General features: G+C 47.9%; 1 protein-coding gene across 4 annotated transcripts in view; it reads right to left on the bottom strand.

Moving 5' to 3' along the window:
* MYH7B (myosin heavy chain 7B) overlaps positions 1 to 23,147 on the bottom strand; it is a 41,562-nt gene extending 18,415 nt beyond the window's left edge. The window contains exons 1-8 of one of the 4 annotated variants that reach the window (XM_019458704.2): positions 23,020 to 23,146; positions 6,416 to 6,510; positions 5,429 to 5,529; positions 3,833 to 3,939; positions 3,503 to 3,646; positions 2,910 to 3,066; positions 2,571 to 2,598; positions 1,415 to 1,511 (exon numbers count right to left, since the gene is read on the bottom strand). In XM_019458704.2, coding sequence (XP_019314249.1) covers positions 1,415 to 1,511; positions 2,571 to 2,598; positions 2,910 to 3,066; positions 3,503 to 3,646; positions 3,833 to 3,939; positions 5,429 to 5,529; positions 6,416 to 6,489 — 708 coding nt within the window. In that variant the 5' untranslated portion in view covers positions 6,490 to 6,510; positions 23,020 to 23,146. Of the gene's footprint in view, positions 1 to 1,414; positions 1,512 to 2,570; positions 2,599 to 2,909; positions 3,067 to 3,502; positions 3,647 to 3,832; positions 3,940 to 5,428; positions 5,535 to 6,415; positions 6,511 to 23,019 lie in introns of those variants that run through there. The other 3 variants (XM_019458706.2, XM_019458707.2, XM_019458708.2) reach the window with 3 other exon arrangements.
* Between the last annotated feature and the right edge of the window lie 1,493 nt (positions 23,148 to 24,640).

A 24,640-nucleotide genomic window follows, 5' to 3' on the forward strand; every position in this document is an offset into this window, starting at 1 on the left:
AAGGGAGAGAAAGGAAGGAATGGATTCTAGAGTGACAGGTGCCAGGCCACCAGGGGACTTTGGTTATTCGCTCACCTCCAGGGAGCCCAAGACTTAAAAATCCCCCCAGAGACACTGTTAGAGGGATGGAGGCAGGAGGGAAATGGCAAGAGCCCCTCCCACTGAGCTCCACCCCACACACTCAGGTCCAGGCCTTTTGAACAGGGCTCTCTATGGCAGATGTGGTCAAATTTGGGGCTGAGGGGAGGGCGGCTAAGGCTCTGAAGTTCCAGCATCCATAGACCCTGTGAGCCAGCCTTTCTTTCTACCTGTCTTGCCTGACACCCCACATACACTCCACCATGCAGGGCTCCTTCCTGCCCCGCCCTTCTTAGCTGCACCCCTGCCAGCTCTGGCCCTCTCCCTGCCCTCCGTTCCTGTTACTGGACCAAGCCCCAACTTTCTGCAGCATCCTCAGAGACACTGTGGGGGTTCAAAAATGGGGTAGGGAAGAGAGGGAGCAAAAAGCACCAAAAAGTCAACAGCAAAAACAAAACAACTACCACAACAACAAAAAACAAAACTGAAAGGGAAAAAAAAGAAAGAAAAAAGCCACACAAGAAAATCAAATGGGGGAAAAAGAAAAAATAAAAACAACTTTAAATGGAAAAAAAGAAAAGAAAAAGAAGAAAGAAAAATGCCCCAGAATAAAGCAAGGCTTAAGAGGACCAGGAGTGGGGGCTGTGTAGAAGGTGGCTTAGGGCTTCTGGAAAGAAAAGACAGTCCATTTTGGGGTGGAGGGACACACATAGAGCTCTGAACAGCTGGTCTTGGGGGCTAGGAATGGATGTAATACTTGGAGAACAAAAACAAAACAAAACATTGGTCCCCCACTGTTTCAGAAATTTCAAAAATCTGTACAGAAATCACAGGGTGAGAAATTGCCCCCTAACTCTGGGTGTTAGGAATGCCAAATGCTGTTGGCTCTGGTTAAACTCCATATAAGCCTGCTTTTTGATTGACAGCAGGTAACGATGTCTTTGCTGCACAAAAACCAAGAAAAAAAATCACTTCATAGTAAAAGCTGGTTTGGTAAACTTTTTCAAGATATGAAGGTCATGATGGAAAGGGAAATTATATAAAGCGTTTAGGAATAGCTGTGGTCCCACCCCTGTGTGTTACAGATAGAAACACTGAGGCAGGCCCAGAATTGGGTCACACGATGTGGAAGGGCAGTCACAGCCTTTCTCTTGGTCAAGCCTTGCTCAGGCCAGAGTCCGCCACCAGGGTGGGAGGCTCAGGCAGGGCTAGAGGCTCTGGGGAATCAACTTTTTTAAAAGGAATTAAAAAAAAAAAAAAAAGAAGAAGAAGAAGAGAAAGAAAAGAAAAACAGTGAGAAGCAGTGGGGAGCAGAGCCCGCATGGGCGAGTCTTACGGCCTTCTTGCCCGGCCCATCTCCCAGGGCAGCGACGATGGCAAAGTACTGAATGACCCTCTTGGTGTTAACCGTCTTACCGGCCCCCGACTCTCCGCTTAGACGATACAAACATGAGTCACCAAAGCCCATCTGGTCACCCTAATTCCTCCCATCCCCCAACACCCCACCCCTCAAGCAAGGCTACTCTGTCTCCCCGCCACACCCAGCTCCCAACTCAGGACCCCCAACCCAACACTCTCCAGAAGAGATCAACCCTCAGAGGTGCTGGGTTGTGTAAAAGCAAGCCAGCATAGAACATCCCTGTGAGATGAGAACACATATGATGATGTCACTGTCTACTGAGCACTAATTTCATGCCAGATACCAGGCCAAGTGCTTTACCTATATTGGCTCATTTAAGCCTTAGAAACCCTGTAAAGCAAGCACTACTATCACCCCCATTTTAGGGGTAAGGAAATGGGACTCAGGGAAGTCACATAAATGTCCCTGGTGTGTGCCAGGCACATATGTTAACTCACTAACTCCTTAAAGCTCTGTATGATAAGTAAGTAGGATTGTTCTGCCTTTGTTGATGAGACTCAGGGGCCCAAGGGTACCAGCAGAAAGTGGATATGTAAGAACTTGAACCCAGGTCCTTCTGGTTTTAAAGGCCTTGCTTTTAACCACCAGGCTGCACTCACACACACACACACACTCATACACAATATCCATATTGGCTTGGCTGGACATGAACTTGGACATGAACTCTACCACTTTCCCAGGGGGGCAAATGAAACATCAAAATAAGATTCAGAAATAAGGAGACTGTAAGAAAGAAAGGGAAAGTAATCTCCTCCCTCCCCTTGAGCCAGAATCATAATTCCCCAAAGATTAAGGTGGGAGAAGATTCCAGGCCCTGGGGAGAGGGACTATCAGGGCTGGTGATCACTCTGGTGTTTGGGTATCCCTTCCCTGTCCACCACCCCATAATGCATCTGCCCAGAATAGGGGCAGAGAAAATGCTCTAATTTAGCTTCAGAAGGATACCAGATCCAGGTGGTAAAAGCCCTACCCTAAGCACTTTGGACTCAACTCTGGGAAATGATTTTAGTTCCACTCCCCTCCTTCCAGGTGGTCAGCATTTCCCACCACACCCCCAGAGCCCCACACTCACGTGATCAGCATGGACTGGTTCTCTCGGTCTGGAGGAAAGGGGAAGAGATAGACAAGTTAGCCAAGGTGAGAAACCAGTCAGTCAGGAGTAGAACACTTTGGGTATCTGTGGCACTGGGGCAACCCCTCCACCACCCAGGGCCAGAAATGGGAAGGACGAGGTGGGATCATCCAGACAGTGGTCGGCTCCCACTTCGAGAGACAGAATGCTACGCTAGAGTGTCCAGCAGCATCAAAAGGAAAGCAGTGCAAGTGGAGGGAAAGGGGTCCTTTTACAGAGGCCTCCCTGGAGCAGGGGTGGAGGTCTTAGGTGAGGGAGAGGAGTCAAGGCGGCTCTTACTGCGCAGCATGTCATTGTAGGCATTATCTGCCACTGCATATATGTGGGGTGGGGCCTCCGAGCGGCGCTTTCCCTTGTAAGCAGCCACCACGGAGGCCGTGTAGACCGGGAGCCATTTGTAGGGGTTGATGGTGACACAGAAGAGGCCCGAGTATGTCTGAGGAGAGATTATAAAATGGGTTATTGAAGGCCAAGTTCCCATCCTCAAACCCCAGCCCTCACGAAACCATGACCCTTCCAATATTCCCCAAGGAATCACTTAAAGTGCCCTGCCATACGCTCTGTGGCTGTCCTACCCGCCCCAGCCCTTACTCCGGCCCGCAGCCCGTAGCCCCACCTCCACATTGCCAAGCCCAAGCGTCTAGCTGCAGCTCCGCCCCTACACTCTGGTAGCCGAACCTCCTCTAGCCCCGCCCCAGCCCGGGGCCCCGCCTTCACAGCGACAAGACCTCACGCTGTCCCACCTCTAGCCCTGCTCCTTGCTCCTCCCCCCCCTCCCCGCCCACTCCCCACCATGCAGTAGCGCTTCCCCTAGCCCCGCCCCTGCCTCTTTGGCCCCACCCCCACCGAACCCAGCCTGGCCCGTGGCTCACGTAGATCATCCAGCGAGCATAACGCTGGCGCAGGTTGTGTAGCACCGCTGCCTCGTTGAGGTGCGTCATCATGGCCATGTCCTCCAGCAAGTCGAAGCGAGGCGGGTTCATGGGCTGCAGCTCTGCTTCGCGCACTAGCAGCATCTGTCCGGGAGACCGTATCATAGGAGACCTTAACGTGGGGTGAGGTGGTAGGCGGGCAGCAGTTGACTGACCTCTGACCTCAGTCTCTTATGCCGGTGCCCTCCCAGACCCCTTTTTTCATCCAGTGCGCCAGCGAGCTGCACCCGAGGGGGCAGAGGAGATAATCCCGGAAGAGGGGAGCCAAACCTTCTGGTCTTTGGTCTCCACATTGACTCTGCCCCCAGTTGCCTCCGACTTGATCTCGGCCTCCACGTAGGCATCCTGTTCATCAGGTACCCAGACCCTCTTCCTCCCTGGTTGGGGGAGAGGAGTGGGGCTTTGAGAAAGGCTGAGGCACATCGAACTGGGGTTCCCAAGCCTTGTCCATAAACCTCTGCCCCTCCCATGAGCCCCTGTCAGGATGCAGGAGTACACAAAGATCCTTCCAGACCCAGGATCCTGGAAGGGCAAAGCTGGGAGGGTCCATAGGGACCTTGTCAGAGGATTCCCTGACTGAGGTAATAGGCCCTCACCACCCTGGATTACATACTTGGGTTCAGATTCCTGCTTTTGCCATATCTACCCTGCAAGTTCGGGGAAAACTCTCATTCTCTCTGGGCCTGTTCCCTCAAAGGCAAAATGTTACAGGCATCTCCTGATGGAGAAGACCTCAAAATCAGGCACATAATTCTCAGGGGAGCTCTGCCTCCCCCATTTCGCTGAAGACCCAAACCCACTTCTCCTAATTCTGTGGCTTGTGTTCCTTCTTGCCTGGTCAGCTGGTCCCACAACTTCAGGGAGCCCATATCTCATGGTGGTTAAAGGCATGGACTCAGATAGCAGACCACCAGGTTCTGTTTCCTGTCCTGCCACTACTAGCCAAGTGCCTTACTCAGGACCAGCTACATAACTCTCAGTCCCCAGTATTACAATGCAGCACCCCTGTTAAAAAATCATTAAACACTGGGGCCCCTGGGTGGCTCAGTCGGTTAAGCATCCAACTTTGGCTCAGGTCATGATCTCACCGTTCCATGGGCTCAAAACCCTGCACCAGGCCCTGTGCTGACAGCTCAGAGCCTGGAGCCTGCTTCTGATTCTGTGTCTCCCTCGCTCTCTGCCCCTCCCCCACCCACACACGCTTTCTCAAAAGCAAACATTAAAAACAAGTTTTTAAATCATTAAACATTTCAATATGGTGAGAGCTGAGTGTTAAACACAAAGGCCCTTCTGAGGTGATGCCCTGTGCAACTGCAGAGGTTGCACACCCATGAAACTGGCCTTGGCCCTGGTCCCCAGCTCCCAGGTTATTGAGATGATGCATGGAAAGTCATTCACTCTGGGCCTGGCACAAAATAAGCACTTGATACACATTGCCTATTGTTATTATTGTCCTATGAGCAAACTAGGTCATAAATAGTAGTCTTTATTCCTGTCTTTGGCTTTAGCTCTATGGAAAACACTAAAAATAACTCCAGCACAGGTTTTACGGACACCAGCCTGCATACTAATCACTCCCATCTCAGAGGCCTCGGGCTCCAGCCACAGACTGCCGCTCTGGGAGACAGGGAATATTGTCCCATTTTACAGAGGAGCAAACCAAGGCTTGCTCACAAACATGCAGTGATGTACACAGAGTCTCAGGGAATGTACCCTTAAGGACCCCAGACTCTGAGGGAAAGGGCCAGGGCTAAAGCTTTGAAGCCACAGTTCCCCTTCAGCCGCGGGCTCAGTTTCACCCCTCCCCACTCCTGGTCTGAGTCTATAAGGGCAACACCATGGCCGTGCCCTTCTGCCTTCACTTACCATCCCACGGGACAGTGTGCACCTTCATCAGATCCTGGTAGCCCTGGCGGAGGTAGCGGGCAGACTCCCCAAGTTCACTCACATCCATCATGGCGGTGGCACTGAGAGGTGGAAGATGAGGGACTAAAAATCTTGGAGGTTCAAGGCAATCCAAGGCATCAGGCACTGGAAGATGGCTGTGACGGAGGAACTAAGGGACCCAGGGACCCCAAACAGGGGTGTGATGCAAAACCCACAAGGCCTAATACTCAGTGATTCCTCGGGGGTCCCCATCTCAGCCTCCCTGGTGAGCCCCCAACACACATACACACACACACTCAAACACCAGAGCATCCTTTCCCAGAGATAGAGAGAGACTTGTGCCCACCCATGGGTTCCTCACCCTGTGGTTCCAACCTCAGCCCTGATCACCCACCTCAGCACACGGTGAGGGCTGGGAGTTGGGCTACCCCTTTTATTGCCACCGTCAAGGTCAGCAGAGGAGAGCTATGTCAGCAATCTCCACGTGTCACAGCCCCCCCAGCCTGGCCACAGGACACAAAAGGCAAATTCCCTTTTATCTCCACCAGCACGGCCCCTGGGCTATTTTTACCTCCCATTGTCATGGGATCACAAAGGCGGAGAGAGACACTCTTACTAAGAGAGAGGGAGGTTGGGATTCAGAGACTGATGGGGCAGGGACAAAGCCGTGAGAGATCCGGGAAGACTGAGGAGCCCAGAGAGAGAGAAACTGAGTCACAAGGAGTCTGGTCCACCCAGAAAAAGGCTCACACCCCCAGAAACAAAGAGCAAGGAGACTGAGTGAGAGGAAACAACAGAGTGCCTTCTGGGACTATTTGGCACAATCCTCTTTATACACCCAGGGAAACTGAGGCCCAGAGAAAAGAAAGCACTGGCAAATCTCACAGATAAGTAGTGGCAGAGACCAGATCAAAAAGAGAAGCAGAGAGAGTAAGATATCCCTCTCCAGTACCTGCATGCTCTTACCTCCTACCTCTATCCCCATCTCCTTGGGGTCCCCTGGGGAAATTGTACATGAAGAAAACTAGACCTGTGACCATACACGTAAAGAAATGATTTGGCTGAAAAGAAAGCAAAAGGAGGAAATTTAGAACAATTAGAAGGCATTCAAGATTCCCAGGAAACCAACTTCCCACTCTTAGCCCCCTCCTGCCCCCCACTCTCAACAGGGGTTCAGTGTGCTGGCACTCAGTCTGCCTGATACGGGCTTTGGAATACATCAGGGCACTTCCAGGCTGTCCTGTCCATCACCCCATTCAGGCCCTGGTGACACCACAGAAATTTATGGTCAGAGAATCAAAGGATCCTGGAACTCGAGACAGTGGACACATAGAACTACACAGGTTCAGAGCCAGGATTCCAGCCAGATGTCAGGCTGTGCCCACACAGAGAAATTCTCTGTACCATCTGGCTACCAATTCCAAATATGCATATACCTATATTCTATAAAATATATAGAAATAACTTCAAAGACCCATTTTCAACCATACATAGTTCAAAACCAGGTAAGCTGATAAAAGTAGAAGAGTGGTCCTCTGAGGGAGAGTAATGAATGGACGAGGCACAAGAGCAGCCTCTGGAATGCAGGAAACACTATGTACTGAGCAAAGAGCAGTGTGTTCACTCTGTAAAACTAATTGAGCTGTACGTTCAAGATGTACCCACTTCACTGCATGTATGTTACACAAAAACTTTGTTAAAAATGCATGGCCAAATTTGGCAATATCTATTAAAATTACAAATGCTGAGACCTTTTTAGGAATTAATCCTATAGATACTCTCCAAGTTATGAAATGATACAGCTCTCCTTTGGGTGACATTTAGATTGTCCCCAGTCTTTTTGTCATTATAATCAGGGATATAGTGAATATTGCCATACAGTCTGAGTTTCTGCAAACTAAACACACCCTATTCAAGAAACAAATTACCAGCAACCTCCCTCTTTCATTCACCACTCCCTCACCTACCATCCTGACTTCTAATGTCAGATTAGTTTCCAAAATTTCTATGAATGGAATCCTACATTATGTATTCCTTTCTTCTTTTTCTCCACATTATATTTGTGATGACATCGTTCTGTTTTGATTCTCTTCATAGAACGTAGGTTGTTTCTGGCCTGCCTCCCCACCAACTAATGGGCAAGAGCTTGGTCTATATCCCCAGCACCTTACAGAATGCCTGCACACAGCAGAAAGTCAGTAAGTGTGTGCTGAGTAAGAGCATGAACCCAACTTGATAGATAGTTTAAGATTATAGGGTTTTGTTAGGCACCTGGGTGGCTCAGTCCTTAAGTATCTGACTTCAGCTCAGGTCGCAATCTCACGGTTCATGAGTTCAAGTCCCACATTGGGTGAGCACAAGCCCCGCTTCAGGTAAAACACAAGCACCACTTCGGGTGAACCCTATTTCTCTCTCTCTCTCCCCCTCTGCCCCTCCTGACATTCTCTCTCTCTCTCTCTGCCCCTTGCTCATTTGCACCCCCTTTCTCTCTCCAAAAAAAATTTCTTTTTTAAAGATTACAGGGTTTTGGGGCAACTGGATAGCTCAATCGGCTAAGCATCTGACTTGTTTTTGGCTCAGGTCATGATCTCACAGTTGATGGGTTTGAGCCCCACATCAGGCTCTGTGCTGACAGCTCTTCCCCATCTCTGCCCCTCCCCTGCTCACTCTGTCTCTCTCTCAAAAACAAACAAACAAACAAACATCAAAGAAAAAGATTATAGGGTTTTCATCTCCTTATTTAGAGAAACCCCAAAGAGTGGGAAAAACTCTGCTTGCTGTTTGAAGATGCTCAGAAAGCAGGGCCTTCTTTCTTAGGGCCTGAGCAATAGAATTAGCCTGGAGAATTAGAACCTTTAATGAGCCTAGCCTATACCAAATATAATGTGGGTCTGAATTCTAGAATTATCTGTTCAGTGTATAAATCTGGGGCTGAGAAACCAACCAAAAGAAATGGGTCTAGAACTGTAAGTTCACTTCTACTACACAGGGCACACCTTCCTGCTGAGATGAACACACAGACAAAAATGACGAAGCGATGGGGAAACCCAAGAGGCACCTAAGAGAGGCACGAAATGCCACAATCTGCAAGGACTTAAGGCACCAACCTTAAATATATGAAGAGCTGTCCTGTAGCATACGAAACCTGTGTGACTTATGTGTCCTCAAGAGCAGGCCAGTGGGGTGGTTACAAGGAAGCAGAGTTTGGATACATACACAGAAAAGGGTCTTTTCATACTCAGAGCCTGTCAGCCATGGAAGAGGCTTCGTAGAAGAAAATGAGCCTGCTAACAGCAAGGAAGAATCAAGCAGAGGTTGCACAGGGCTTGAAGCTTTGGACTGCGCAACCTCTGAGATCTGCTCCAACTCTAGGATTCTAGGATTCTAGGATTTTAGAACCTCCGGAAGCTTCGTTTCCTCACCACCGCCCTCTCATCCCAACCAACCCACCCACTGAGTAGCCAGTGTAGACACTCCAAAGTCTTTCTTCCTCCCTTCTCTTCCCAACATTATGAGCACAGAGCCAGGACTATATGTACCTCAGTTTCGAATCCTGGCATGTTAGAATCGGTATCACTAGAACCCTGAAGTGCTACAATCCAGGGGCAAAAGACTTGAGGCAAATATAACAAAATGTGTACAATGGTTTCTTAATTGTTCTCTGTACTTTCCTGTACCTTTTCTATTTCTCCCTGCCTGCCACCCTTTTCTCCAATTCCAGTTAAAGACAGCAGGGCATTAGGAATCAGGAGCATCAGGGCTGGAAGGGAAATCATCTCGTCCAGACCCTCTGCTTAGCTGAGGACACAGAGGCCCTGATGGGGACAGAGGGAGCCTGGGCCAGACTCCAGGATCCCACTCCTGAGGTTAGCTCTCTACCCAAGCACACGGAAACCAGCAAAGGAGAAGGCAGCTATGGTGAGGACTGGCATGAAGGCAGCTGGGTCACCTGCAGCCTGGCCTGTGGTGTGGGGTGTCCACCCTCCTCGGCTTCAGAGACTCTCTCCAGAAATCGCTCTAAGAACCACGATCTTCAAGGGACTTAATTAACATGCTGATAGTGCTAGGAAGGACTGTCAGGAAGGGCTCAGCCTCAGGCATTCCGGCCTCAGTGCTCCCAGGCCCCAGACCGGCCTGTTGCCACCCTCAAAGACAGCAATGCTGTAAATCCCCTATTTGCATCCCCCACAGAAAAGCCAAGGAACCTTGGGCCTGACTAGGAACAGAGTTGGGAAGGAAGAGCAGGATCTAGGGTAGAGAGTAAAGCGGTGAAAGATAGAGATAGGCAGTCTTAGGATATGGGGAGCTGGAACCAAGCCAGACACCATGGCCTCCGCGTCCCCTATTTCTCTCCATCAAAGGCCTCAGATAAGCAGTTTTGTGGGGTCCTGGAGCTCACAGCTTAGTAGCAGCCAGAACTGGAGGCAGCTGCTGAGCTGGGGCTATTGGGGGAGATTCCCATGAGCAATGAGCTGATGGGGCAAAGCCCAAAAGGGACATATTACCTCTGGCTTCTCTTCTTCTAGCCCAAAATGCCACTGGAGGAGCTGAGTATTGGAGAAAGCAAGGGCAGGTAGGGAGACAGAGAAGATAGGATTTGGGAGCCAGCCCCAACCGGAAATGTATCTGTCACCAATGCTCCTCAGTCCCTGGAAATCCTTGATAAAGACATTGAAGGACTCTGTTAAAATGCTACCTCAGCTGGGAGGATCACATAGATTCAGGTGAACATGCATCTGGTGCCTTCTATTCTGTGTCCAGGATGGGAACCCAATACTCTCTGTCCAGGAAAAGAAAGACACCCACAGGAGATGTCAGAATGGAGGGATGTGAAGGACAAGAGCAAGTCTGACACCCAGACGGACAAGGAGAGGGGCATGACAACAAGGTCCCTTCCCTCATAGAGCGGCAGTCAATGAACAAGCAGATACAGTTTCTAAGGTAATTCAAGATCGTGGCACAGGATATAAAGGCACTACGGTAACGCGGTGGAGGGTCATGGGGGTGGGGTATACAGTACTCAAGTTGGTCAAGGATGTGGGGCTCTCTGAAGAGGTGACATTCAAGGTGAGACCTGAGGGACGAGAAGGAGCCACACAAAGAGCCAGAGGAAGAACATTCTGAGCAAAAGTAGTAGTAAATACAAAAGCTGTGAGGCAGAAAATAGCATGGTGCGTTTGATGCCATCACAATGCTAGTGCCGCTGGAGCGGGAACAGGGGGAGAGTTTTATTTTTAATGTTTATTTATTTTTGAGACAGACAGAGAGAGAGTGTGTGAGCGGGGAACGGGCAGACAGAGAGGGAGACAGAGAATCCCTAGCAGGCTCCATGCTGTCAGCACAGAGCCGGATCCAGTGCTTGAACTTACGAGTACTGAGATCATGACCTTAGTCAAAACCAAGAGGTGGATGCTTAACTGACTGAACCACCCAGGCACCCCTAGGGGGAGAGTTTTTTAAGGTTGGGTTACATAGGTAGGCATGAGCTGGATCACTGAGTCTTGTAGGATTTGAAAGGGACTCTGGACTCTATTATATAAAGCTGTCAGGGCAAGAGAGTAAGTGGTCTGAGGTTTAATGATGACCACCCTGACTGCCATACAGAGAATGGACTGGAATGCTGCAGGCAGAGCAGCAAGGAGGCAGTGGTCGTCCAGGTGAGAGGAGGGCACCAAAGGCAGAGGAGAGGGGACACAGAGCATGAGCCCTAACTCCAAGGCCAGAGCAGTCACACAGGTGGAGGCTTGGCCACGGGAGGCACACAGGGAAGGGAGGCCAGGTGGAGCAGCTGGGATTAGACTGTGAACGGCCTCAGAAGCCAGATTAGGGTTTAGCGTTCTCCTGCAGGAGTTGGGGAGCCATCAAAGGCATTTGTATTTTATGTTTCTCATCAAAGAGCTCTGAGCAAGGACATTTGACAGCATGGTCAGATTTATGTGTTCACAAGATCCCGGTGGCAGCTGGTGTGGAGGATGGACTGAAGGGGCGAGACCGGTGGCAGGAAGACTTACTTAGGAGGTGGCTGCCATAACAGTCCAAAAGCAAAGCAGTGAGGCCCTAGAGGGGGGCCCTCCCCTTGGCACCCTGTGGGTGGGGGGGCCCCTGCTCATCCAAGGCTTGTTCCCCTCCTGGGGCCCTGGGCAGCTGCAGAGAGCCCGAGTGGGCCCCGGCTCTGATGCCTGAGCAGAAAATAGGATGAGGGCTGCCAAAAGGCATCAGGGGTGTTTATCCGGAGGAGAGATGCCTCAACGTGGTAAAAGGTTACTTGGTGGGAGGGGAGGTGGGGGGAGACCAGCTGTCCCCCATCCTCACAAAGGACAAACAAAGGAGGGGACTGTGGCTTCAGCTGCATCAAGAGGGAGGGAAGTTAGATACAGACTCAGCAGCACAAACTCTCCCTTTCAGAGACCCCAGGGGCCTCCTGGATCACTCCTGACTGCCCTACCTCAGACTGCCCTAGAAGAATCTGGGGTGTGGCTGCCCCAGAGAGAAATGTGCATGTGTCACCCTCCTGGAGATAAACAGATGGACAGAAAGGCCTCGATGCTGGACTGAAGTGGTCTGGACCCTAGCACAGGCTCTGGTCTGGGGCTGTGATCTGTTGTATCCTGGAGTTCAATCTTTGCCTTAGGCCCTCACTGTCTAGATAGCTCTCTCTCTGCCTCTGCCCACACTCCCAACCAGTCTCTGTGTTTTTAGCATGAGGTGGGAGTCTCTTGTATCGCTCATGGGTCTTGGTCCTTCTTTGTCACCCTGTCGTTCTCTGCCCTCTGAGACTCTGTATTTCTTTGTCTTGACCTCTGACTCAGTCTCTCTAGAGCTGGGCTGGACTGGGCCAACCTCCCACCCCCAGTGGGCCCTCACTGGTAAAGTGCCCCCATGTAGACAATGCTCGGGCCCAATGCCCAGGCTGGAACAGGTGACAGCAGCTGTGGATCTATCTATAGCTCCCTTGCCCTTCAATTGTTCCCAACTTCAAACAATGGCTGGGCCCTGGATTATAGACACCCCCCACCAGACTTGCTGAAATGGATCCTAGGGGGCAGGGGATGAGAATCACGAGGCCCACATCGTGATCTCTTGTAAGTATCTATCTCTGTGTGGACCTCCATGTTCCACTTATAGCTCTGGGCTAGAAGGCCTTTCAGCTCAGAGGCTGTGTGAGTAAATGATCAGTGGATAAGGGAGAAAAGTGTGTGCAAACAGCAGGCCTGTACTTGGACATGTGGGTGTGTGTGACGTGTGTTTCCCTCTTCCTGCTTTGGTTGACAGACACGTGTGGACACTGGGGTGCCAGTTCCGTGAGGGCAAAGACCTAATCTTTTTTATTCTCTGCTGTATCCCAGCCTGAACCTGGCCATGGTGAGTGTTCAATGTACATTTCTTATTTTTTTTAATTTTTTTTTTTTTGAGAGAAAGAGAGAGCACGTGCGCACACGTGAGAGCAGGGGAGGGAGAGAGGGAGAAAGAGAATCCTAAATAGGCTGCACGCTCAAGGCAGAGCCAGATCTCAAAACTGCGAGATCATGACCTGAACCGAAATCAAAAGTTGGACACTTAACTGACTGAGCCACCCAGGCGTCTCTCAATATACATTTCTTACCTTGGCCCTTAGGGAGAGTAAGGGGGTGCTATGTAGTGACAGGGCTCAAGCATGAGAGGCAGTATAGGGTAGTGATGAAGAACACCTTAAAGTCAGACTGCCCGGGATTGAATCCTGGCTCTGCCAATTACCAGCTCTGAAATCTTGGGAAATTATTTAACCTCTGAACAATGGAAAATCGTAAAAAAGACCTACCACAACACAGGATTCTGATGAACATTATATGAGTTATAACATCTGAAGTGCTTAGTTACAATAGTGCATGCCAGAGTAAAGACTCAGTAAATTACTGTTCTTTACAACATATATCATTAAGTGAAAAAAGCAAGGGGCAGAAGAATGGATGGGATGTGCTATCGCTCATGCAAAAATGGGGGGATAGAAGAGTCACGTATTTACATGCCTACCTATGGAGGGACCACCTTTGCTGGTAAGAGCGGTGGCCTCTGGAGAGGGGAATAGGCGGCTGAGGGCTAGGGAAGGGAGGGAGGCTGATTTTCTTCTTGCTTACCCTTTTATACTTTTGAATTTTGAATCATGGGTATATATTATCTAGTTCTTAAGGATTCGCTAAATGAATAAGATTCACTTCCAACATGATCCTTGAAAAAGCAAGCTCCTATTCTATGCCAATGGGGAAGGCCTGGTGAGGGCCAGTCCTCAGGGTGTGGGCTCATTGACCTCAGCCCTGGGTCTGAGTCTATGGGTCACCCTCTTTCCTCCAGCCCAATAGCAGGCAAGACACATCCATGCAAAACCATCCCAGAGCAAATGGTAAGCCAGAAGGGAGGCTTTCCAGTTTCTAGGCCAAGCAGCAGCAGAGGTGGCAGGGGCGGTGGAAACAGGCTCCTGCCCTCTTCCCTGGCCCCAGACCCCAACTCTTCAGCCCAAGCTATTCTTAGAGGCTAGATAATGCCAGCAGTTGCTGCTGCTCATATTAGCCTCCAGAACCACTAGCACTGACAGGCCCAGTGCTACCTGCACCCCCTGGTGTGCTGGCCTCTCTGCCAGGTGTGGGCATCCTGCTGCTCTATCCTCTGCACTGCAGAGGCCACACATATTCCGGCCACCACAGGTAGGTGAGGGGACTGGGTAGTAGTCTCCCGCAAGACTCCCCTTGCCAGGCAGCTGGGTGGAACAGAAAGGGTCAGAGTAAGGGGTATCATCGTGCTGATAGATATTCTGGCCCAACCACAGGTTCCAAACTATGCTTAGAATATGAATGGGTCTATGGACACAGGCTAGACAGAAGAGCTGGGGTGAAGGGAGGGCAGAAATAATAGCATGGAGGGGGCCTGTGTACAGAGGAGGGAAAAAGCCAAAAATAGGTCTAGGGAGGAGATGGCAGAAGAGGGTCTGATAGCACTGGCTCTAGAGCAGACTGTCCAGGTCTGTATTCTACTTGCTATGTGACCTTGAGCAGGTCTCTTTTCCTCCTGGAGCTTCAATTTCCATTGTAAAATGGGCATAACCTTATTTCATTTGGTTGTAAAGCAGTCAATTATATAATGTATATAAAGAGCTTAGCCTCTGACTGCCATACATAAGCACATATAAATGTTTGGTGATTTTATCATTAGCTCCATAAGGGCAGTGATGTTTCTTTTTTTCAGCTTTGCACCTGCAGGCACTAGACTGGCACACATTAGGAATGCCTCTTCAAGTCCTTGCTCTGCTACTTACAAGCTAAGTGACCTTGAGCAAGTTACTTAACCTCTCTGAGCCTTGGGTTCCTTCTCTGCAAAATGGATATATAAAGAATACCTCCCTTATAAATGTTGCTGAGAGAAATAAAGAAACCAAAGTGCTTATCCCAAAGTAAGAGGTCAGCAATGTGAACACATGATCCCTGTGAGTACATGTATGTTGGGGTAGTCTAGTGGAGGAGCCTTGGGTCTCCCATTCTGGGGACAGAATTTGAAGCAGTGTTCAGGGCAGCCAACATTCTGGAAGAGATATCCTAGTGGGCCTACCAGGTGGAAACAAAGTCCCAGAATCTTGTAAGACCACAGCCATACTACCCCCCAAATCCTATGCCACAGTCCAGGCCCTCCCTAGGATCTCAGGATCAGAACAGGTTTATCTCAGCCAGGGTCAACTTCCCATTTAGTTGAGTATAACAAACACTCTCTGATGCCCCCCAGATTGGGACTGGTTCTGGTCTTGTTCCCAAGGTCCAGGAGTCTGTCTAGTAGAGGAGACAGTCATGGAGGAGGCACAGAGAGTTCGTAACAATTGATACAGGACATCCCAGGGGAGGGGCAACCTGGTGGAGTAGAGAATGAAGAAGGAACATCTGTCCTTCTCAGAAGACCAAACAGAGGTGGAGTGGGAGGAGTGGGAGTGGCTTGTGGCTCTGCCCTTGCCCTTATGATAGTGGTGTCAGTTCAGGAGGTGAAGGACAGAGAGACTCAAAGAATTAAGCTCAGAAACCAACCCAATGGGTCTACCCTGGGTCTCTTGAAGTGTTTAGGGTGACCCTGCACTCCTCCACATCTCAGGGAATACTGCCCACCTCTCTGTGGAGCTGGACTTTGCTAACTTAAGGGCAAAAAACCTCCTTGCACATAGCCCTCGGGATTTTTTTTAAGTTTATTTATTTCTTTGGAGGGGGGGGGCATATGCACATGCAAGTGGGGGAGAGGCAGAGAGAAAGAATCCCAAGCAAGCTCCGCACTGACCTGAGCCGAGATCAAGAATCAGATGCTTAACCAACTGAGCCGCCCAGGCGCCCTAGCCCTCAGAATTTTTTATGTGGGTTGAGAATGCTGTCTTACAAATATCTCTATTGTCCTGCCAATACTTTGGGCCTTAAATTTCATTTTTTAATTGAAATTTCTTTTAGGTAATTACATATTCACAATTATAAGAAACAATACAGAGAGATCACCTGTATTGACATTGATACTATCCCCCAAGTTCATTCAAGTTTTCCCAGTTTTACATATACATGTGTGTATGTGTGTGTGTGTGTATTAAGTTCTATACAATTTTATCACCTGTATATGTTCACAGATCCACCACTACAGTTAATATTCTGAAGAGTTCCAACAACAAGACACCCTCCTCCTTCCCATCCTTAACCCATCCAAAATTAACCTCCAATCTGTTCTCCATTTCTAAAATTGTCAATTCAGGGGTGCCTGGGTGGCTCAGTTGGTTAAGAGTCCGACTTTGGCGTAGGTCATGATCTCACGGTTACCGAGTTCAAGCCCTGAGTCAGGCTCTGTGCTGACAGCTCAGAGCCTGGAGTCTGTTTCAGATTCTGTGTCTCCCTCTCTCTCTCTCTGCCCTTCCTTCATTCATGCTCTCTCTCTCTCTCAAAAATAAATGAACATTAAAAAATTTTTTTTTACTTGTCAATTAAAAAATGTTACATAAATGAAATCATACAGTATGTAACTTTTTAAGATTCACTTTGTTCACTCAGCATAATTCCCTGGAGATTAATCCAAGTTGTTGCCTACATCAATGATGTGTTCCTTTCTGTTACTGAGTAGTATTCCATATTATGGATGTGCCACAGTTTGTTAAAATCTTACCTGTTGAAGGATACCTGGACAGCCCTCAGTCTGAGGTGCTATCTTATCACCTGCATCCTAGGAGGCCAGGGTCACCCACATCCTCCAAATTCTTGTTCCATCTGTCCAGGGACTTCTTGAGACCTGGAAATGGGCAGATCCCACTCTGCACCCCAGCAGCCAGCTCAGGAGTTGGCACAGAAGAGGTGCCCATGAGTGCCTGCTAAATGGGCCGTGTCCACTGGGCTGGGGGCACCTGCCTCTCAAGAACCATCTTTTCCAGGGGGCCTCTCACTCTGCTCCCTGTTGCCCTTTCCACACCAGGCCCAGTGGATTTCATAACTCATGTTTCTCACCCACCCAGGCCTGGAAAAGCCTCTTCTTTCTTTGATCTCTTGGGTTTAGCTGAGCCAGGCGAATGATATAGCACAGTGCTTACAAGTTCTGGAGTCAGACTGAGTGAAAACCCTCAGTTACTCTGTCTCTTTGAGTTACCCTGTTTGTCATCTGTAAAGCAGGAATACTAATAGCACCTACTCCGTTGGAATTAAGTGAGATAATACTCATAAAAAAGGCACAATGCCTCACACATAAGTGTTTAATAAATGATCATTGCTATTCTTTTTCTTATTATCCTTTTCATCATTCCCAAACTCAGTAGAATAAACAAGAGAAATACATACCACCAATATCAAGACTATGAGAAGGTTAAAAAAAAAAAAAAAAGGTCATTCCTAGACTATGGGACCCCATTCTGATCCTTCTCTCTTTCCAGCTCCTTTTCTTCTTGGTGAAATGGAAGGGCAGGACTACAGCCTCCCCCTGGAGAGAGGCTCCCATTACTGGTGTCAAGGTGACAATTGCCTTCTCCCATTTATAGGGTTGTCAGTCTCACCCAACACTTCCTAGCTCCAGAGTCTCCCTATAACAGCCAGCACAGTGTAGGCCCAGAGCCCTGCCATCATCTAGCCACAAGCAGGGTCACAGGGTCATCTCCTCAAAGAGCTGCCTCTATTCTGCTTTTGTGTGCACCTGCCTATCCAACCATTCAAATATTTACTGAAAAAGAAACTTTGCTATTAATCTGGGAAACTCCAACAAAGTGTCACTTCACACCCACTAGACTGGCAAAAACAAAAAAGCCTGACAATACTGAGTCTTACTGAGGATACAATTCTAATACAAGGGCAATTCTAATACATTGCTGGCAAGAGTGCAAATTTATAAAACCACTTAAAAGAGATATTTGGCATTATCTAGGAAATCTGAATATGCTCATGACCTTCAACACACTGCACAAGGAGGCACATTTTAGATGGTTTATCATTTGTAACAGCAAAATACTAGAGACAACCCAAGAGACCATTCACAGGAGGAAAGGTAAATAAAGTGTGGTTTTTATGCAGCAAACCTATACAGCAGTGAAAACAAATGAACTAGTTACCCTGATCAAACGGATGACTCTCCCAACATAAGGCTGAAGTGACAGCAAGCTGCATGAGAATGTAAACAATGTTACCATTTAAAGTCCAAAAAACAAAAAATTGTATCAAATAATGTTTAGAAACACACACCTAGTAAAAGGATTAAAAATGCATAGGACCTACCTCACACCATATACAAAAACGAACAATGAATCAATGACCTACATGTAAGAGTGAAAACTATAAAACTCTAAGAAGACATAGGTACAAATCTTCACGATTTTGGATTAGGCAATGGTTTCTTAGATATGATACTCAAAGCACAAGCACCAAAGGAAAAACAGATAAACTGGACTTCCTCAAAATGAAAAACATTTGTACTTCAAAGGACACTGTCAAGGGGCATCTGGGTGGCTCAGTCTGACTCTTAATTTCAGCTCAGGTCATGATCTGAGGGTTGTGGAATTAAGCCCGGTGTTGGGCTCCATGCTGAGTGTGGAGCCTTCTTGGGATTCTCTCTCTCCCCCACCTGTCCCTCTCCCCCGCTTGTGCACTCTCTCAAATTAAAAAAGAAAAAAAAAAAAAAAAAGGGACACTATCAACAAATCAAAAAGACAATCCAGAGGATGGGAGAAACTACTTGCAAATCATGTATCTGATCAGGGTCTAAGATCCAGAATATATGAAGAATTCTTATAACTCAACAATAAAAAGACAAATAACTGAAATTAAAAATGCACCCTCTCTTTTATTAAGTGAAAGAGAAACTGAGTCAAAAAGCAGTCTAGGAGGGGTACTTGTGTGGCTCAGGTGGTTAAGCATCTTGATTTCAGCTCAGGTCATGATCTTGCAGTTTGTGGGTTCGAGCCCCACATCGGGCTCCATGCTCTCAGCAAAGAGCCTGCTTGGGATTCTCTCTCTCCCTCTCTCTCTCTCTCTCTGCCCCTCCTCTGCTCATGGTCCCTCTCTCTCTTTCTCTCTCTCTCTCTCAAAATAAATAAATAAACTTAAAAAAAAGTAATTTAGGAGTAGAATGGTGGTTGCCTAGGACTGGTTGGGAGAGGGGAACGGGGAATTATTGTTCAATGGGTACAGAGCTTCGGTTGGGGAAGCTGAAAAAGTTGCTGAAGCAGATGGTGGCGATATCTGCACAACAATGCGAATGCCACCGAACTGTACACTTAAGTGGCTAAAATGGCAAATTTTACGTATATTTAGCGATAATAAATTTTTTAAGTAAAACAAAATTAGGCAAAAGATGTGAATAGACAAAGGAGATAAACAAATAGCCAATAAGCACATGAAAACATGCTCAGTATCATCAGTCATTAGGGAAATGCAAATTGAAACAAGTGACACTACCTCACACCCACTGGGATGGTCAGAATCAAACAGCCAGGCAGGAACACGTGGTAAGAATGTAAAAATTGGAACTCTCAGACATTGCTGGTGGGAATGTAAAATAGTGCAGCCACTCTGGAAAACAGTCTGGCAGTTCCTCAAAAAGTTCAATAGAGAGGGGCGCCTCGCTGGCTCAGTCAGAAAAGCATGTGGCTCTTGATCTCAGGGTCGTGAGTTGGGAGTCCCACATGGGGTATAAAGATTACCTAAATTAAAAAAACAAACAAACAAAAAACAACTTGGGGGAGAAAAAAAGGTCAACATAGAATTACCCTGCGAGCCAGCAAGTCCACTCCTCGGTCTATTCCCAAGATAATTAAATACAGCCCCACAAAAACCTGTACATGAATGTTCACAGCACCTTCATTCATAATAGCCAAAAAGTAGAGACAACCCAAATGTCCACCAACTGGCGGAGGTGCACAATGTGGTGTATCCACACAACGGAATACTGGTACACGCTACAACATGGATGAGCCTTAAAGACATAATGGTAAGTGACGCAAGCCAAACGCAAAAGGCCACCTACAGGAGTCCGTTTATATGAAATGTCCAGAATAGGCAAGTCCATAGACACATGAAGCAAATTAGTGACTGCCAGGGGTTGGAGTGGAGGAATGGGGAGGTGACTGCTAATGGGTATGGGGTTTCTTTTGGTGTGATGGAAAAGTTCTGGACTTAGAGAGTGGTATTGGTTGTGCAATCTTGTGAACATACTAAAAACCACTGAATTGTATACTTAAAAAGGTTGGATTTTATGGCATATGAATTATAGCTCAATAAAAAATTACATAGAATAAACAACAAATTTAGGGGAGCCTTTATTCCTGAGGGATTACAGTTGTGGAGGAGCACGAGGCCTTCAGCTATATTAGCAATGTTTTACTTCATAGACTGGGGGGTGGGAATACGGGTGTTTGTTATACTAATCTGTATATCCTTCTTAATGTTTCATCATAAATAAAATTTAGAAGTATTTACTGAGTGTCGACCTGGACCAGGGCTACCTGGGTGGTTTAATGGTGGGTAAAATCAGATCCCATCCTGTCCAAAAGTAAGTGGGTAAGGATAAGCAGTAAGTGGAAAAGAAGGGCTGTAAGTAAGTCATCTCTCCTTTCTGGGCTTCTGTTTTCTCATGGATTATTTTATTTTAAATGTTTATTTAAGAGAGAGAGAGAGAGAGAGAGAGAGAGAGAGAGAGAGAGAATGAGAGAGAGAATGAGCTGAGGAGGGGCAGAGAGAGGTGGGGACAAAGTATACGAAGCAGGCTCTGAGTTGACAGCAGAGAGCCTGATTCAGGACTCGAAATTACAAACCATGAGATCATGGTATCAGCTGAAGTTGGACACTCAATAGACTGAACCACCCAGGAGCCCCTATTTTATTTTATTTTTAAAGTAATCTCTGGGGGCCTGGGTGGCTCAGTTGGTTGAGCGACTGCTTCAGCTCAGGTCATGATCTCACAGTTCATGGGTTTGAGCCCCATGTCAGGCTCTGTGCTGACAGCTCAGAGCCTGGAGCCTGCTTCAGAGTCTGTGTCTCCCCCATCTCTCTGTTCCTCCCCTGCTCGTTCTCTGTCTCTGTCTCCCCAAAATAAATAAACGTTAAAAAAATTTTTTTTAAGTAATCTCTACACCCAACTTGGGGCTTGAACTTACAACCCTGAGATCCCAAGTCACGTGCTCTACTGACTGAGCCAGCGGGGCACCCCTCCTCATGGATGAAATGACAGCTGGACTAGAATCTTGTTAGTAGAAAGTCTCTGAGGGTCCTGGGGGCTGAGGAGTGTCTCTCCCCTTTATCAGACCACAGTTTCAAGAACTGCTTATGCACGATGAGAGCACAGGCCTGGAGTCAGCCCTGGTGTCATCAATCACTGCAAGTGGGCCTAATGCAAAGCCCAGCTGAGTCTCTATTTCTTCTTGGTAAAAGAGGGACAGTAACTTCTCCCTCTCGGGATTACCATGGGGTGTAAATGAGATAACACATATAACGTGTCCAGGACAGGCCTGGCACACAGTAAATCCTCAACACATGGGAGAGTCCTCACTTTGATTCCACAGGCATTTCCTGAGCAGCACTGCTGGGCCAGGTCTGTACTAGGGCTAGAAGACAGAGGAATTCCACCGAATGGCCAAGCAATGGCCCCCAGCCAGGTGGGGAGACAGCCCCATAAACAACAATACCAGGCAGGGTGATGTCACTGCTAAAAAGAGACAGCAGCCACGCACGCACAGAGCAGACCATGTGCAACGCAGACCCCGGGACAGGCAGAGATGTCCCAATTGAGAGGCCTAGTACGGGCTTGGAGAGAGGCCCTCACCGTGGGAAAGACACATACCAACTGAAGGCACTGGCCTCCATTCACACTGCAGTGCAGCCTTCCTAGTCTCTTTTCAGTGAATTCAGACTCAAATGTTCCCACAAATCCCAAGAGCAGAGACTGCAATAGATTCAAAAGCCAGCTTTAGGAAGCCTGTGCACATGTGGGAGCACAGTGGCTAACCGTGGGAGGCTGCATGATCTCTGGCAAGTCAGGGCACATAAAAAGTGATATAACTGTAAAGCCATTAACCAAATACCTGGCACTTGGTGAACAGATTAATAAAGATTAGTTATAGTTAGGGAAAAAAAATAGATTCCATTTTCAAAGTGAGGGCAGTGGGATTCAGAGAAGTGAGAAGTGTTGCCCACAGTTACACTGCTAGCTTTGGAGGCAGGATTTGAACTCAGGTCTGACACATCAAAGGCTCAGTGCCTCATAATCTCCCTCTGTTACAGAATCTTCAGGAGGCTCTCTGTAGTCCACTAAATGGAATATAACCTTGCTGTGGAGAGGGGAACTAACAAAGGTTTGGGGCCAGAGAGACCTCAGGCAAGTTCCTCAATCCTGGGTTCCTTGATCTGGGACCCCCGAGTGGGCTCAGGGAAGTTTGTGAATTCCTCCACACGGTGTGCCAAAAGATTGTGTCTAATGGAGATTCTCAAAGGAGTCTATCACCTCAAAAGTAACAAGCCACTGACTTGGCCTCACTTGGCATGTTTTCTTACCTACCCAAAGGAGATACAGTACCTACGTTGAAAAGCTGTGAGGGCATTAAATGAAGTAGTTTATGAAAAGTACCCAAAACATCCTAAGCTTCCACCTATGTTGGTTTCCCTGACTTTCTCCCTCCCCAGCTTATTTCTATCATTTAGCAAACGATATTGACGATCTACTATGGAGCAGATATCACTCCAGGTGCTGGTGGTAAAGTGGTGAACAGGACAGATATTGTCCCTGTTCTTATGGAACTCACATGGTGGAGAGAAACAGACAAAATTAGTAATTTCAGATACTAGTAAGAGCTGTGAAAAAAAAATATATACTGATGGGGTGGGAATGGCATCTGAGGAAGAAACATGTGAATGACAAGAAGTCAGTTATGCCGAGATTTAGGGGCAAAGCCTCAGGACAAAGGGAGCACAAAGACAAAGCCTCACTTGTAAGATGCTTGGCCAAGAGCCCCTCACACTCCCACACCTTACTCCCTGCACCACAAACCAGGTCCCTTTGAACAAGTCACATAACTTCTAAGACTCAGCTGCCACATCTACAAAATGGGAAGAAAGACACCTTACCTGCCACAAAGTGAGGGGACTCAATCAGAGGGCTGTTAAGGTCTGGGATCTTCCCCAAGTCTCACCAATAGACACCTGATACACGTCATTTGGCACCCATCTTGGAGGAGGGGAACCTGCAGAGAACCCTGGGTGATGATTTTTTATTTTAATTTCATGTTGCACTAGATATAGTTTCCTTTGTTCCTGGTGAACATGATGGACTTTTCCTGCCACCTGGGGCCTTTTATAGTAACTGCTGCTTTGGGCTCTTCCTCAGGTATAAAAGCAGACAAAGGAAGGACATCATGGAAACACTGTCCTGCCCATAACCAGACCACCTATCCCTTCCCTCCCCCCAAGAAGATTGGAGGACTCAGCCTGTCCTGCAGACAGAGGGTGTACAAGCTTTATTTAAGGAGGTGGAAACATCCTGGCCCCTGGGTTGGGCCACTGATTTATAATTAGTTGTAGTTCTCCCTCCTAAATGTCTCTTTAACCTGTCCCCTTCTCTCCATCTCCTCATTGCCACGCACCTTAACTCCCTCTGAGCATGCTTTCTGGCCTTAGTCTCCCCACTTCCAAACCATTTGCCACACTGTAGCCAGCACCTAACAAAAAATCGACCAGGTCTTTCCCCTGCTTAAAATCCTTAGGCAGCTTGGGGTGCCTGGGTGGCACAGTCGGTTAAGCGTCTGACTTGGGCTCAGGTCATGATCTCACGGTCTGTAAGTTCAAGCCCCACATCGCGCTCTGTGCTGACAGCTCAGAGCCTGGAGCCTGCTTCAGATTCTGTGTTTCCCTCTCTCTCTGCCCCCTCCTCTGCTCACGCTCTGTCTCTCTCAAAAATAAATTAACATTAAAAAAACTTTTTTTAAAAAAAAATCCTTAGCTCCCCATCATTCACTGGAAAAATGCCAAACTTCTTAACCTGGCATCCAAGGCTCCCTCGCCAAGAATGAGCTCCTAACAGCCTGATCAACTCCCAGGCCCTCCTCAGTATCTATATCAAACTCCTCAATGTCTCTAAAATGAGCCTAGCCACACTTTGAATTATTTGCCTTTGCGGTTTCTGTTCCTGCTACTTGGAACACTGTCCCCATTCCTGCCTCTTAACTCCACCCTTACTTCTTTCACTGCTTACACATTCCTACCTAGCCCTCCAGACTCCAAAGCCCTCCCTGATTCCCCAGAAAAGCACTGTTTACCAGTCTACCTTCTTAATCAGATGTGAAAGCTGGGGTTCTCTCTTAGTTACGGTTAACTTCCCAGAGCTTGGACTGATCAGTTCAGGTTACTTGAACTTAAAAATTCATATCAGGTGCTTCACATTGAGAAGATCCTATCACAATCCGGAAAGAAGGAACAGTTAAAGAACTGGAGGGCTGCCAAAAGGTAAGATAAGAATAGGGATCAAGAATCTGCATTCTCAAAAAGTGCCCCAGATCCTGATGCAAATGATATTGGGCATTGTGATATACAATGCGTCACCCTCCAACGTTCCCAACTTAAAAATTGCTGGAAAAATGAAAATACTTTCCTTTACCTCTACAGCTTTTCGGCAGCTGTCCCGAGGTTAGAGAAGTCAGGTGGGCTTTTATGGGACTCAGCTGGGTGTAAAACAGAACCCTGGGTTCCAACA

This window comes from Panthera pardus, unplaced genomic scaffold (genome assembly GCF_024362965.1).
Source record: "Panthera pardus isolate Hobbes unplaced genomic scaffold, ASM2436296v1 HiC_scaffold_25, whole genome shotgun sequence".
NCBI lineage: Eukaryota > Metazoa > Chordata > Mammalia > Carnivora > Felidae > Panthera > Panthera pardus.